The sequence below is a fragment of the Neovison vison genome, chromosome 6, assembly GCF_020171115.1.
Source record: "Neovison vison isolate M4711 chromosome 6, ASM_NN_V1, whole genome shotgun sequence".
In the NCBI taxonomy this organism is placed as follows: Eukaryota; Metazoa; Chordata; class Mammalia; order Carnivora; family Mustelidae; genus Neogale; species Neogale vison.
The window spans coordinates 93,502,248-93,519,211 of NC_058096.1; the positions used below are offsets into that span (position 1 = coordinate 93,502,248).

At 38.1% G+C, this 16,964-nt stretch overlaps 1 protein-coding gene across 11 annotated transcripts in view; it reads right to left on the reverse strand.

The window, feature by feature from the left end:
* Positions 1 to 16,964, reverse strand: part of MECOM (MDS1 and EVI1 complex locus) — a 547,090-nt gene that overhangs the window by 18,266 nt on the left and 511,860 nt on the right. For 7 of the 11 annotated variants that reach the window (XM_044251740.1, XM_044251739.1, XM_044251747.1 and 4 more), the window contains 3 exons: positions 12,388 to 13,744; positions 9,922 to 10,009; positions 4,859 to 4,885 (listed from right to left, as the gene is read on the reverse strand). In XM_044251740.1, coding sequence (XP_044107675.1) covers positions 4,859 to 4,885; positions 9,922 to 10,009; positions 12,388 to 13,744 — 1,472 coding nt within the window. The remainder of the gene's footprint in view (positions 1 to 4,858; positions 4,886 to 9,921; positions 10,010 to 12,387; positions 13,745 to 16,964) is intronic. The other 4 variants (XM_044251742.1, XM_044251741.1, XM_044251749.1 and 1 more) reach the window with 3 other exon arrangements.

The following is a 16,964-nucleotide window of genomic DNA, read 5'->3' on the forward strand; positions in this document are numbered from 1 at the left end:
GAATTTTAAAGAAATATTACTTTGTTCTGAGCAAAGACTGAGTTGAAATGACAGTTCATGATACATTATCATGACTTCATGTTATAGAACTTGGCACAGGTGTTATAAGGGGAGTAGTTAGCCTAACCACACTCTTAGAGAAATAATCTTAAAACACTATCCTGCCTAATTCTTCCCCTCAAACAACCTATTTTGCTTATAATCTTCACGCTTCTGTCCGCCTGCACATACATCTGACAGTCACAATCGGAGGGTGGCATTTCCTTTGAAAGCCAGCTTGATCCTTACCATTCTCAGTTAGAAGGGCTCTCCCCTTTCCTTCAACCCTCCCAAAATGTTAAGTTTCCTTAGTGCTCATATTTTATTTGGAAGCTGCTTACTACTGAATTTTTAAGTAGAAAAGCAAACTCTCAGGCCATCCTGTTAAATCAACTCACCCATTATTTATTTGGTTCTCAGGCACTATGCCACTGGAGAACTCAGAAAGCTGTTAAAAAGGTGTTTGCACTCTAGATGCACTCTGAGTTTCTCAAAGAGCTGGGGTGTTAGACCAGGAGACTCCACGCAAGGACAAGAACAGTAACAACTGCACATTCAAACAACTGCTTAACCCAAAGGGAGGATTCTTTCACTGATGGGATGGCAGGACCAAACTGAAGGCCTAATTTATGAGCTCAGGATAGAAAGAAAACGCAACACTTTGCACTCAAAATGAAAATTAACAAAATCTCTATTCCGTGGCCGTGCAGCTAGACAGAATACCAGTGACTCCTTATGGTGAAGCAAAATCATCACAGAACGGCCGGACGATGATTCTTTTCTTACAAAGGGAACAGTGTATGTGCGATCCTTCAAATGACTATTCATGTTGTAGTTAGCTCTCTCTTTTCCCTTTATCCCGGAGCCTGCCCTCTCATTTCATGCCCGGACTCCTAATGCTAGCTACAAATTGCAACGTACAGGGTACCACTGCCAATTTGCCAAATGTCTTTCATCAAACACCGTGCAAAAAAATCTCAGAGGAAAGTCAAGATACATTTACTTGTCAGACAACAAATGTGAACGCATTGGGAGGCGGTAGGGGCTCCAAGCTCAGGGGTTTGATTCATAATCACTCAGCTGCTAAAACATTCTCCACAGATGCAAGTGGACAGCACATTTGTCACTATGAAGGATTTTGACACCTACTGATCACAGGGCAGAGATATGGAATGATGATGCTGCTCAGAGAGGTTGGCGGAAACTCTGTCCCTGCAGAATACGGCCATTATCCCCCACCAGCCGGAACATTAGCATTTTCATCTTACTTTGGGTTTTATTTATTAAAAATCAATCCAGAAATATTTTATGATACTATTTTATTTGCATTTATTCCTCCTAATTGTTTCTTGCAGAAAATCATTTTGATATTCCACCCTCGTGGAATAAATTGTCTAAGTGAAAAATGACCTCTGGCCTTCAAGCTGATTAACAGAAACAAGCAAGGGTCAGGGTCACAGTCCCATATATTTATTGGGAAGAGTAAGTGCATGGGTGATGATTATTAATGTTTTATTTATGTACATTTAATATTTGAGTAAAGTTTCATTATCTAGAGCTTTTAAATCATCTGAGTGTCCGCCCTGCTGACACACTCAGATTCCTGCAGTAATATATCTTATAGAAACACTTTGCCTTTTATATGGAAAATAGCTTACTCATGACTATTATTCTCGGCTTTCATCTCTAGCACATATAAACTACAAGTTCTTCAGGTTATTTAAGAGCAAGTGGCTGTTGAGAAACGTGTCTTGCTTTAGTAGTGGCTAATACCTCCTTTTGAAGAAAGATCGCTGTGATTACATTACCTCAAATTATTTCAATTTGGGGAAACTCTCAAGAAACAAGAAAATACACTATGGGCTTGATGACTAAACACTGACATTCTTAAAGATAACAAGAAAAAGAATGGGGGTGACCTGAATGCTTCTCTTAAAAGCCACCACCTACCTTGGTTTCTCATACTAAAGGAAAAGAGGATTAAATAGGAGTGAGGAAAAGGGAGAGAAGATGGGAAGTGAGCCAAGGATAGGATAGTTATTAACACCATGTGTACACACAAGCGTGCACACACACACGCACACCCACACCCACACACCCCTCTGTCCAGTTAGCAACCACCAAACATAAAAGCCACCACTGAATCCTCCCTTTCATCTTTGTAAGATTTGCTCTCACAACACTTGACCTCAGTTGAAAAGAATATGTTTCCCCATTAGGACAGAAAGAAGTGACTTAGACATCTGCCAGTTGGGTAGGCTAGCCATTCTATGACCAACATCAGTCTGCCTCTGTCTTGGATTAAGGTATTGGATTAAGATGAGCTTCATCTGGTGCATGGGTCCAAGCCCTAACTTTCTCACTCTGTGCGCTGACTCGTATGATGGTCTTCCTGAAAAAACATGCCTTTTACAAGAGAAGTAGCAAGTTTTGACATTCATTTTGAAGTCTGGCTTGGTATGTTAAAAATCAACATGAACTGGGATCAATGGAACAGAATCTAGCTAATTGCATATTTCAATTTATGAAAAATCCAATGAAGAGGGCAATGTGTACTACTATGAAAAAGAAATTTGCTGAGAATGGGGAAAATAAAAGAGGAAAAATTAGATCATATATTTTAGAAATGCATTGCCCTGTGTCCTATTAATGTCATTGGCTAATCTCTGATCAGTAAATGACAGGTTTTTTTTCTATGGAACAGTAATTTTTATTTATATATATAATAGCTGTTGATGGTATCTGCAGCCCAGATGTCTGGAAGAGGAAGTCATTGCACCCCCTTTCCATCCCCAAGAGGCTATTAACTTTATACTGACGCAAACTAATATTTAGACAGAATTCCCTAGATCCTACCAAAAAATGTAGCTATCTCTCTAGTCAAATAAAGTTAGTATTTTTAAAAACATTTCAGCAGGCAAGATATCATCAAGTGGGTCCTAAGCACTTAGCTTAACATTTATTATCTGGCAGCCAATAATTGATGACATAAAGAAGTTTCTCATTAAAACCATTAAAGTGACAATCTGATTATATGAAATGATATGTCCAATGGCACCATGAATTATGTGACCTAATGTTTTACAAATTAGATTACACATGCCTTTATCATAAAACAACTAACTTTTCTTAAATAACTTATGATGGGAAAGTTTGTAGATTTGGTGGTTTTCTATATTTGTTCAGTTAATAATCTTGAGAAATCTCAAAATCATGGCCATTTGGGGGAGAGGTAAGTATTCATAGTTTATGGCTAGCTCATTCCATGTATCACATTCAGCAGTCATGATTAAGAAATCCCTTAGAATCTGTTTACCATTAAAATTATAAACTTTAATATTTTAGTAGTTCCTACTAATATCTATGTTTTATAATACAAATATAAACCATGGCTCTGAAAACTCTATGATTTAGGGAATTTGAGTGTTTCCAAAGCATTACAATGTCAGTTTCTATATCATTGTATTAGCAGGAAAGGGAGACTAACTTAAAATCTGAATTGGCTTTTGTAAATGGGTAGAACCATTGGGCATTTACGTAGGGGACAGCATCTTATGGATGAAGCAGCCAACCACATAGGTACTGTCAACTAACACTCCACCTTAGAAAGGATGAGGACCCTGTGCCACAATACTTAGAATGGACCTCTGCCAGGGAGGACAGAAGAGGAACACTGGAAATACAGACAGTGTAATCAAAGCACAGCCCCATCAGCTGTACAAATTCGTCTAAGAAAGTCATGGTCTCTCTCTCTCTTTTCCTCTCTTCTCTTCTCTTAATCTCTTTTGGAATAAATGAACTTAATCCTTAAAAGTCTATCAAAAGGAGAAAAATCACAATTCATCACATACTCTGTGGAAGAAATAAAATGGATGAATTTCTGGTAAAGAAAATCTAATGTCAGATAGAGGAAATAGGTGCTAAAATAAGTGCTAAAGTACTCCAACTTAAAATAATTTATCTATCATTGTATGGTGACCAAAAAGACTAAACTATAGTCCAAGATTTTACACATATTTCAGAATCAGAATAGTTTTGAGTAAAGAAGAGAATGAAGAAGTAGAAGTACATATAGTCAGAGGAAATTTTGTAATATATGTTATTTATATGTATTTCCATCGACTCAAGTTTTGAGAGTGAAAACTAAGCAAGCAGTCTTCTTTGTATCTTGAACAAAAAAAAAATAAAAATAAATAAAAATAAAGCTGTCCGCTAGTATCATTTCCTGACAACTGACTGAATCTGGAAACAGGAACTGAAAATTGAGGAAGTGAGCCCCAAGGCTGAAAGATTCATTCACTAGTTAGATATGGATTTTTAAACATTTAGTCTTATTATTCCAAATAGCCAGAACCAAGTTCAGCCCTGGGATATACGGATGTGAATTCCAATGTCAGCTTGTGTCTACATGTAAGTTCAGGTTTTAACCTTTTGAAGGCTTTATCAAAAGCATCTTTAACATGCTGATACAGGTTCCCCCAAATAATGGTTGTTTCCACTTAGTGACCCATCTCGAAGGCTCTTTTAACAACATACTCCCCAGTGCCGAGAAACAGTTCTACATCAAGGTATAATTACATGAAATGGGTCAAATTTATAAAATAAACTTCTTTCTATAAACAACTGATAGCACACTAAATGCCCAATTAAAATGGAAAAGTATTTTGCAGCTTGACGAAGCTGGAAAGCAATCCACTGAAGCCGTATCATTTAATGGAAAGCGGCTCAGAATTCTTTACGTCTGCATAACATTTTATAATATGTTGTTTTCCTTTTAATGGTACATTATTTTAGTCAAAAATATAAGTAGGAAACTTACCCAAGTTCTCTGATCAGGCAGTTGGAACTGGGAGCAAAATTGAAACAAAAACAAAAAATTACTTCTGTATCAGTATCTTTATTGCAATCTATCCTTTGAGAAATTAACATTTATACGGACTTTGTAATTTTTGTTTATCATGTAACTGTACCTTGAGTAAAGCCTCTGGAAATGAAAATTAAATGTTTTCATAACACTGCTGGATTTCCTCTATTTACCTAAATTAAATTTTAGCATCAAGGTTATAAACCAGAATGTTTTTTCCAAGAAAGCTAAACAATACCTACTACCAAATATTAAATAGCAAAGTAGATACTTCCTTCTTATGTGTTTTTAACTCATTGAAAAAGTCCTAAACTTCAATAAATAAAACTTTAGCAATTTCCAGCAACAAATCTAGTCTCTTGCATTTATATAATGTTAATAACAAAGAAAATAAGATATTTACTCAAACGTGAATCACTGAGTAACCAAAAGGTAATGTACTTGGAAATGCACTGCTTGACTTTTATTAGCTTGGGATTCAGACCATTATGGCCAAAACACATAAGGATATTAATTAAAAGAACTACAAATAGTTACCTATGTCAACTTAAGAATCACCCGGGAAAACTTCAGTGAGTTGGGAACACTTCCAGGGAGCATAAATGTTGTATCCTTAAAATTATAATTTTGCTTGGTTAACGGGGATATTTCTTGCTTTTATAAATTATGCTATCTTTAATAAGGAAGATACATAGTTTTTAAGGATAAAAAATTTATTGCAGAAGAAACGTAACAGTAAGAAATACCTTGTGGAAAGCAAAATAGAAGATGAAGGACAAAAGACTTAAGTGATTTTCACATCAATATATGAATGGTAACTTGGAAAAAGACTAACTTTTTTCAAGTTCTTCGAGATACAGTAATAGGACAGTCAGACACTTTAAAAACAAGGAAATAAAAATGAGTGAATAAAGGCCAGAAACAGAAGTAAAACAGAGTCTTTGTTGCGGATGCATACAAAACCAAACATCTGGAAATAAAATGTATTAACAACCAAAAACATATTTAGAGTAGAAACTCAATCCAAGGAATAAGAGCTGGTTTTATAACAGCGTAACTACCAAATGATTTCTATGGCAGTTCAAACGAGTCATCAGTGTAAATGCAAAGTACCTAAAATGCAAATTGTCAATGAAATGGACATTCCAGAGATCACACATTCATACCATTCCCTCCATCTCACCTACTTGTGGCTGTCATTCCTTTTCAAAATTATTATCTGAACTAAGACCCCACAATTTTCAACCATAGATCCAGGAAGAAACTCTACAGTACTTATTTCTACCTACATTAAACTAACTTATTTATAATAGAAAAATAGAAATCTAAATAGTGCCCTAGTGGCCTGACACAGAAAGCATACTTCTTTAAAAATGGAACAAAGTGCAGAATTTAGACCCTGAGAATGGAAAAAAAAAGGCATTATCTTCTAATTTTATATGTGTTCCAATATCTTCTAGATATATTTTTTAAAGATTTTATTTATTTATTTGACAGGGAGAGAGATGACAAGTAGGCAGAGAGGCAGGTGGGGGAGGGAAGCAGGCTCCCTGCTGAGCAGACAGCCCAATGTGGGGCTTGATCCCAGGACCCTGAAACCATGACCTGAACCGAAGGCAGAGGCTTACCCACTGAGCCACCCAGGTGTCCCTCTTCTAGATATTTTTGACAAGATTTTTTAAAATATATTTTATTATTCCAAGAGGCAGTGAGATGGCGTGATAATCTTTCAACAAAATTCAATAAATATCTAAGTTATCTATTGACATGTTCACCTTTCATTGATTAGGAAATGTGCCCTGAGGAGGGTCATACTGAGTAGAATACAAAGACATACAAAAATTATAAAATCAGGCTTGCCCATAGAATGCCACTACCAAGAATTTATATTCCTATATCTATGTTTTCCCTAAAACATTAACAATATGTGGTCTCCTTCATTATGATGATGATATTATTATTAGAACCCTGAGAAATACATAGGGAAAGTATTATTCCCATTTGGAAACCAAAGATACAGAAGCCCCAGAGGGACAGTGTGACTTACTCCAGTATACTTTAAATGGAAAATGGAGTCATGAATGGTCTTATCCAAGCATTTATTTAGCTACAAAATCATGGCAAGCCCTGGGAGCGCAGGCTAAGTCTTCCATTTTGGCCTCCTGCGGCGCCCTTACTGCTGGCTAACAGGCAGTGCTAAGAACACAGTAAGGGCCTTTCCCAGTGTTTCTAGATCCGTGTATAGTCCCACCAAAGAAGGTGGGCTCAGAGGATGGCAGGAGAGTATTTTACTGGCATTCTTTTACATTCAAAATGGAATACTTCTGCATTCACGAATAATGAAAGCTTTCCCTCATTTAGGTCCTTCCTCTTGCCAGGCAGAATGTGTTCTACCATGTTATGTACATGAACACTAACCCGCACAGCCAGCCAGGTAAGGCTGGAAGGGACGTTCCCATCACGCTGATAGAGAAGGCTCAGAGAGTTGAACTGCACTGCTCAAAACCAAAGCATTTTTGCAAATAAGCAGGAAAGCCCGTCATAAAGCTGTCCTTTCTGGCCCCACATCCTGGCAGGTTGTCTTCATTTGTTGGTCTTTGTTTAAGGGAAAGTGGATCTTGTGGCTAGGACTGAATTGATGGAGTACTAGAAAGAATTCTGCTGAAACTTTAGGATACCTGAAGCAGGTTTTCTGAAAGAACAGACTCTTGGGTCTGAAGGCTTGATGAAAAGGGGGTAGCCCAAGCTTCTCTGGGTTATTTCACCTGTACCCCAGGGATCCATAGCCATTACATACGAAAACAGCCACAATGGTTATAAAAATTATAAAATCTTTCTGTAGCAGTTGGTAAATAGCCTCTGAGGCAGGAGCCTTGAATGGTTCCCCTCCCACCCTGGATGCATCTCCAAAGACACTTTAGGCAGCCCACCAGCCAGCAAGTACAGCGTTGGCAGTTGGTGCAGCGAGGACTTCCAGGATCCTGCTCCAGGATGCCAGAAGTCCTGTCTGCTTGGTCAGGATTCAACACACGGGGTGTTCAGTGTGTCGATTATCACTCTCAAGTCTTATTATAGCAGCAGCAGTAGGCATTCCCTTCCACTGAGACGGGATCCTCGGTGTTGGAAGGAAGCATACACTGCCACTGTGTTCCTGCAGGCATGTTTGTGGGGTTCTGCTGCCAGCATTGGACAGATGCCTCATCTTTTGTGATCCTTTGCTCACTTTGGAACTATCAAGAGAGTAGATTTTCTTCTACCATTTGGTTAAAAATATGTACATAGTCTAACACTTGAATGCACATGTGGAGTTATTTAGGGACAAAACTGCTCATCTTATGAACTAGTGAATTCACTTTGGCTAGCTAGAAATCTTTGAACGTCAGAGAGAATAAGGACTTGCCACCCAGCTCCTCCATCTTACAGATAAGGAGCTAAGTGCCAGGTAGCCCGAGTCACCTGAGGATCCTGAATCCCAGTCTTTGTTCCCCTCCATTATACCGTGTACCCATAGCACTTAATCTGGAAGTGGTTAGTTGCTAGATTTTAAAGATAATTAGAATATGAGAACAATTTGATTATTGTAACTAAATGTATAAACCTATAATATCCCCATGAGCAGCTAGCTATAATTAGAAAGTAAGTTCTCAAGAAAGATAGACCTTTGATGTACTCTCTGACACAAAATGCATGTTATTTTCAGCTTTATTAGCCCATGAGGCCTAAAAGTACAATTTAAATCAACCTAAATGTAAACTATAAGTACCTGATAAACACTGACCTACTTTATAATGTATTTCTTTTCCATAAAGTGATTATCTAAATAATATCATTCCTTAGTTTTCCTATAAAAAGTGAATACTACCTGGAACATTTCTAACTCCTTTAATATTAAATCACATATTTTCTATACTTTGAAAGAGAGAGAATTTTTGAGCAATGATAGATTTCTCTAGCTAACCAGAACACGTACTGCTGTTCTCATACTCTGTTGTTCAGGACGTTGGGGAAGTACTTGAAAAGTTGAAGAAAGGGTGGCAGAAAGGGGAGCGGGCAGAGGGGCAGGGAGAGTCATATCCTCAGATAATTTAATTACCTCATAACATTCTTTAAGACTGCCTGCATAAAATTCCACCAATTTCACTAGAAGAGCATAGATTTTCCTTTGAATATATTAAAACAATGATTAGTTCACTGATTTTAAGCATTTTCATAAAAAGTTTGCTTACCATCTATAAAGATCAGAGTTTATAACCCTTAAAAAATTAGAAATAAAAAACAAAATATCAGGTTAAAAAACACACACTTAAGATGCTTATATATTTGGTCTTTCAACAGAATTCTCCACATTTTGATTGCTCCATACACCAGTTTTTAAAAATTATCAAATATGTAAGGACAGAGGGATGAACAAGTTAGACGGCACTGCTCTGCATTTTCCTTGCGATGAGAAACTATATATATTTTGATAAATGGACACAGCTCCATTCAGCAAACGGCTCTGTGTATTGTGGTAAATTCTTGTGCAATTACAGAACTTTGCTGGAATGCCCAGCGGTCCCTAGATAAATTCCTTCACCCTCTATGGTAACAACTTGTCAGGTAGACTCATTTCCTGTTTTTTATCTGAGCACCAAAGGAACTTGAAGGACCTTCATGAGTTTGGGACGAGTCGCAGTATGATCTGTCTCTTACTAGCAGTAATTTTTAAACACAAAAGACAACTTCAGTATTATTTTCTTAACTGAACTTTGCTCACTCCAAAATACACTTTGGCTCAATAAGTAGTTAACAGCAGACAATAATTTAACACCCCCCAAAACACGCTGTTTTTACACATGGATTAATTTCTTTTTCTTTAAGAGTTTGGGTTTTAATTCTGCTAGAATTTCCTGTGTTCTTCCACAGCAGCGTCATAGGAAATCCTAATGTTCTCAAGATTTCTTTCATTTCATTGCACCTGCTTTTCAGGATCAACAAGTTGGTTTACAAGCTTGAAGTCTCAAATTCAAAATACTTACTTGTGGGTGAAATAAGAATCCTGGAGAAGGTCTCAAGTATTTCTCTTTTAAAGCTTCAAGTGGGTCAGTTAGTTTTCTTTTCTCTACTCTGAAAGGTTAAAATTAGTTTTTGGAGATGAATCAGTCTCATATATCAATCACCATATAATTACTGACATTTCAAACAGTTAACAATAAAGCAAATGGTAGGTTTCTGAGAAGAACACTAATAAAAATATAAAGACATCTGTTTGGTTCTTGAAGAATACTCAGGACACTTCTAGGCACTCAAAGAAAGAGGGTCCTATTTATAAAGGCAAAATCTTATTGAATGGCGATTAATAACAATAGTGAGGAAATATAAAAAAATGAAGACTCATGAAACCAGAGGCATTGGTCACACATTTGTACCTTTCTATTTCAAATGGAGACAAGAAGTCTGGATGATTTTGAAATCATGACAGAGTCCATTTTGAAAATTAAAGTCATTTTCTACCAAGAAACTGTTCTCCTAAGTTACTCATTATGTTTCTCCCATCCTTGCCAATGACAGCAGCAGAGTTTCTAAGTATACTGTGCACCCTGCCACCCACTCTTTGAGGTTCAGGTAGGTGTCTTCTTTCGGATGACAAAAGATGGTGGAGGGTGAAGGAAAAGGAACTTTTTGAAGACAGAGGCATATCAAACTTATCTACATACCCCTTCTGCCTTCAGAAACGTTTGTCATTCTATTTACCATCAAGTATACAGGAAATGAGATCATGGATTAAATTAATTTCTTTCACCAACTGTTGGCAATTTTAAGAACTGTTGAATAAGTATGCTTTTGAAATAGAATCAAAATTAATACAAACAGCTACCACTTCTTGAAATTTTGTATGTGCTGTATTTTGCATACACTACTTCACTTATTGAAATAGATCCTCTTATACCCATTTTATGGATTTAAAAAAAGTTTAAATGAGACATGGGAAAGCTGAGATATCAACTCAGGTCGTACACTAAAACCGGTGTTCAGGTTTTTCATGACTTTGGTAAAATGACAGGCCTAGGCCCTTAATTCAGAGTGAAATGCCAGTGAGGAGACGGAGTTTCAACGAAGCATGAGGAAGGTTAGGAGGTGAAGAAGAGTGTCACAGGCGTGTGGAGGGATTGAAAGCCTGCTGTCACTGGGAGGGTCTAAGAAAGAATGTCTGAGGAGTTCTCTTCACAAAGGGCTGAGATCTATCACTGGTTTGGAAACACAACGTTCCCGGCAGTGTGTGCCATACAAATACAGCCCACACACAAAATAGGGAAGTGCTGTTTTCCCTTCTCTTATTGGGACTGCCACAGGAAGCAAGACATGATAACTGAAAAAAGTGCGCAGGCGTGATACCGATGGCTCAGGGATATTTTTGTACTGTTCTTTTAAATCCCCTTCCAGTGGGGTTAGCCCTCAACATACTGGGCAGCATTTCTTAGTTATTGTATTACAGATGATAGGAGGCAGAAAAGGAGATTTTAGTGAAAAAGGGTTTGCAGCTCAAGTTCCTATTTAGTAATAGGAATCAATAAGTATTGTTGAATGAAAAAGTAGCACAAACTTGACTGTAAAGGAGAATCACGTAAAAATGTGAAAATAGTCTCCTCTTAAAACAAGTCCGATAAACAATGATCCACACCTTCCATTATTTCTTGACAATGTTCAAGACTTGAGTGAGAAAGTAAATGTGAAAATGCTTGGTAATGTTTAAAATACATAATAAACATAATTACTCTCACTCATACTTTTAAAGAAAGCTGGTATTTAAAAACTAAATCGTTCTGAATGTCAAGTGAGTGTTACAGAACACTTGTCGAAGAGGCTTTTTATTAAGCATATATGTTTCCCCCAAAGAGTTTTTGGATGCATCAAAGAAAACTGGATAATGAAGGTATAAAGAGATGAATTCCTTCCAAAATAACCATTCACATTATATACAAGACATCTTTGTGACTAATATTTCATTTACTTTGGGCTCCTGGGAGATATACTTAGCAAAAGAATGTGAACAGTGCTTACTAAGGATGTATTGGTAGGTTAGCAAAGAGAAAACCCATGCTGTTCTACGTCCCACTTCATTCCAAATATCCTGACCCATTTAAGTCCCCACACATATTTGCATTAATCCTTCAGGAGCCTCATTCTTTTGCCGCTTGACAACTTGCTTTAAATACAGCTTTCCCATATTTTCCACTTAAAAAATGTTTTTAAAAATAAATTTATTGTCAAGGGAAAGAACTCTGTGGGCCTCATCCCAAACCCCAAATTCAGAGACATCCAAAAATAAGTCCAAACCTAATGAGTTGACTGTCTGAGTAAAAAATGAATTCATGAGATCAAACAACTTTACTCTCTGCCTTATTATAATAACAAAAGTAATTTGTTACCAGATACAGCTTTAGAATGTAAAAACTGCCCTCCATACTCATGTCCACGTCGAACTGTTTCCTATCCTCCCTTACCTGTAAATCGGGTCCATAAAGAAAGGAGTGGGTCTAGCATGCTGCAAGGAACCATCCGATGGGGGTCTTGGTTCAATGTTGCTTCCTTTCTTTTCCCCAAAGACGTGGTTTTTACGGGGCTCAGTCAGCTTTGTTCCACTGGCTCTACTCCTACTACCCATACTTAGATCCAGGGGTTGGTCTTGGCTTGTGGCAGGTGTTGCTGGAGGCTTGGAAGGTCCTGGAGTCAAGGGCTTCTCGTCCTTTCGCTTAGTGGTGAGATCAAAGGGAGACTCAGAGCTTCCCTTCTGCAGTTTCTTTACTTCACTTGGTGATTGGGGTTCCATTTTCAAAGGTAACGATCGCAAGTCTCTATCAGGAAATGGGTACATTGATTGAGAGAATGCTGGAAAAAACGGGAGGGGAAACATGGAAGGGTAAGGTAAAGCTCCAACTTTTTTGTCTTGCAGCCCCACCAGTCCTGTTGAACCAAAGTATTTCTCAGCAATAGAAGCAATAGCCTTTATAGAATCATTCACAGCTCCTGACACCGCAGTCTGCTCCTCTAAAGATGGTGAGAAAATGGAATGATTGCTGTATTCTTTCTTATTATGTATTGAAGCCAGATTCTGAAGAGGGCTTACTTTGTCTTTGAACATTTTACCATTTTCTTTAAATTTCTCTTTATCACTTTCAATGTCACTTTCCAGATCAGAGCCCGAGGTTGTTTCCAGGTCACTGCCACTTGGCGTACTGACATCATCAAGGTCACTACTCTCTGACTGGTCACTGATTTTCTCAAGGGGCCTCTCTTCAGAGGACCTCTCGGGCTGGAGCTCCACTGGCTTATTGTCCCCTACAGATGGGTGTTTAGATAGTGCCTTCAAAATATCCTGTGTAGCTGGCAGTATCTGAGGATGTGTCATGAGGGGACTTTGACTTTTGTTTGTCTGTTCAGTACTTGATAGTCCTTTAACAGGAGAACTAGCAGGTATCAAAGGAGGCCTGTGGTACAAGCCGGAAGGAAACAGACCAGGGAAGCTAAAAGAAAATCCAGGAGCTGTTGGAAAGGTAAGACCAGCGGGATGCCTATTGGCACCGAAATAGTCAGCAAGGCCCGGGTTGGCATGACTCATATTAACCATGGACGTTTTATCCATAGCGGGGGTTCCAGGAAGTGAAATGCCTTGGCCAAAAAATCCACCTGCCGCAAAATGGTTCTTGCCCTCACAAAACCTCCTGTGTTTATTTAAGGAAGACGTAGTGCTGAACATTTGTCCACAGTCTTTGCACTTGATTTGGGTTCTGCAATCAGCATGCATGCGCTTATGACGACAAAGGTTTGAAAACTGAGTATAGGATTTATGGCAGACCTCACCTGTGTGCAAACAACAAAAGAGAATCTCAGGCTTTATGGCAATTGCTGCTGAATTGAGCAAGTATCACAATTGGTTTACCCAGAATTTCAATGAAGAAGCCAGGAAAAGTTGTTGGAGGTACGAATCTGGGTGCTCCAAACACAAAAATCCCCATTTCACTAGATTCCAAAGCAAGGCATCCAACCTGACAAATGTCTTGAGGCAGCACAAATATTCCATATATAAATATATATAAATATTTCTGTCATCCCCACTACATCATATTTTGTATCATATTTGTATACTTAAATATTTAGAGAAAATTCCAATTCCAGTATACGTTGATTTCCCACCCAATGACCACCCTAACAGAATCTTAAAAATTAAAAGTCTTAAGCATAAAACACACCAGGAACCCCATTACATTTTTAGACCACCTCGAGAATTCTAAGTCTTAGCACTGAAACAAAATAAAACAGCCTTTCTCTCAACTGGCAACTTTACCTTTATTCCCTCTCCCCTTGGGGGAAAAGCCTGTGACTGTTCTACCATTATTTAATTTGCATTATATCATACGCTCTCATCATTCACACATCAAAGCCACACAACAATGCACATTGTGTATTCTGAGACATTTTTAACAATCATTTTCATGATTTGAGAAAGACTGACATAATTTACAATGGCTCTATTTTAAGCCTGCAAAGGAAACTAAATTGAATGTGGCCCATCCTGCATTGCTGGTTCCCATGAACTATGATCACGTCCTCTGACTTCCCCTCACACCAGCGGTTGTGCTAACCTTCCTGCATTTATGAAACCCCCGTCCTTGGGAAATATGTCCACTTGTTGTCATATCTTCGCCGGTTATCTCAGGGCTTGACTTCTATGGGGTTTAGCCAATTATGGTAAGCAGGGGAGGGTGCTCGGAGTGCTCTAATCCAGAAAGAACACAGCAGGGTGCGGCTGGGAAAGAACCCGCCTCCTGGGGCATTTGCCAAAAAAGTAGAACATCTTCCTCCCCACGTATGTGAAAACAGATTTAAGTGTATTTTGAGACCAAGCTTCGTAACCTTTAAGAACTCTGTTGTTCGGTACGAATCCCCCTCACTTCGCAGTTCGGCAGGATTATCGTGTTCGTTTCCTAAGTATCACATTTTAAAATCTGACTTTAGTAGAGATGAATCCACTTTATGTGTGAGCTTACTGTAAACGATTCTGGGCACATTTAATACATGCAGAAACATGATATGCCTTGTCGGTAGTTACTGAAACAAATTTATATAAGAAATTAAATTGAAGACAAAACGCAACATTTATTGCTTTCATGGGATGATCGCCTTTAAGCACAGAATGGTGGAGCTCCTGAGTTAAAGCAGTAATAATTGAAAGAGAAAAAAAAAAAAAAAAACTCGAAGCAGATTTTACAGATGTTCAGTCATGCAAAACTCACCCAAAAGTTGGATTATCCCACACACCACCAAACAGGAAGTACCAAGTGATCCCATAATATTTCTTTTACTGATAATGATTAAAATGCGCTGTGACATATATCAGGGCACTTAGTAATGATAAAGGAGCTTTCAGCTGTGGGATGATTCATAACATGATAGAGGCCACAACATGCATTTTAATGGGAAGAGAAGATGTGAGTGATTTCTTTTCAAATCATCCTACTGGAATATACTGACCAGAGGCTGCTTTAAAAGTATGTACTCTTTAACTATATACAATAAATATACATGCTATTTAAATTCTTTGATACACTAATTAAAACCATATGATGCAGAGGGCAGAACATGAGGCTTTCACTGGTTACATTAATTCAGCTATGAGCAATAACAAGAAATAGTAAATAAAATGTCGTTGGAATAATAAAAGTGCACTCATCGGGAAAGGAACACTTCTCCTCTGGGCATTAAAAGGCGTTGAGAAAATGTCTTGATGGGTCTTCAACCACGGTATAAACTTTTGAAAGGTTTGCAATTTTTGGCAAAGAAATGTCGCTCTCTAGACTTCTCTCTTAGAGCCAGCTGGATTTAAGAAATCAAGACCTTCTCTATCTCGGAATCACAGAAGGTGCGTTTGACTTTCCTGGTTGTACCCCCTGTTACACAGTTGAGCAATGTCTGTGTCAGGTCTTAAGAATGGAGAATCTGGGATGTTTCCCTGGGCAGGGGCTTTGTTTTTCTCACTTGAAGGTCTGCCCTGGCCCACCACAAACCACCAGGCCTCCAGGTGAACGGCTCAATTGATGTTGAAGTCGATACTCTACTGTAATTTTCTTAGTAATAAGGAATTAGCCAGCAGTTAACATTGCATTTTTCTACTTATTAAACAAATTAAGAGGTATTTTGAATATGTTCAGCCTATTAGAGCATGTGGTTTCTATTTGGGAAGGCCGGAGGTTTCTGTAAAGGCAGTGAGTAATTACCTTAGCGCTGGTGACTTTGGGCTCAAGCTTGGCGGTACACTGTAATAAGAGACAGTTGCCATAAACACACCAGTGGGGGTAAATCGTGGTGTGTGGCCTTCTGGTGAGAAACAGATATCAACTCTAGGTGAACCTCCTCTACTCCCAATCTCCACACCAACTCTCCTCTTTTGTTCTGAAATTACATGGCTATTATTCATAATTACCCCATGGTTCTCTGTCAGATTTTATATTTGAAGAATGCCATCTGCTATTTAAATTTACCAATAATTACTGAAAAGGCATTCATGGCAAATAGTTACACAAGCTGATTGGAAAGGGACGCCCTATAGTGCTTTAAAATGAAACACTTGACTTCAACACAATTAAAATTCCAGATCCCAGAACCTTCGATGATAGGAATCTGTATTTTCTGACTTTTGGTTTAAATAATAGAGAAAGCATTAAATGGGTGATCATAATTCGTTTGGCCTATTTTTTTTCCACCAAAACAGCGTGAGACAAATGTTTAAAGTCTGTTTCTGGGAAATCAGAAAGAAATGAGTTATTTACGCCCGTAACACTCACTTTCAAATATATTTTTAAGGGCGTTACGACCTAGAGTCAGAAAAGCCTTTATGAGACAAGAAGTCTAAAATTTCTATTGTACACTTTATTTCCCGTGACTTTCAACAGAGCTTCCCCAAGGGAGACTAGAGCACCCTTTTGTTTATCAACTAGTCCTCTTCACTCCACCCAGGGAACAGAAGAACATAGGAGCAAAACAAGACTGTAGCATAAGCTAGAAAGGGAAACAAAACAGAACA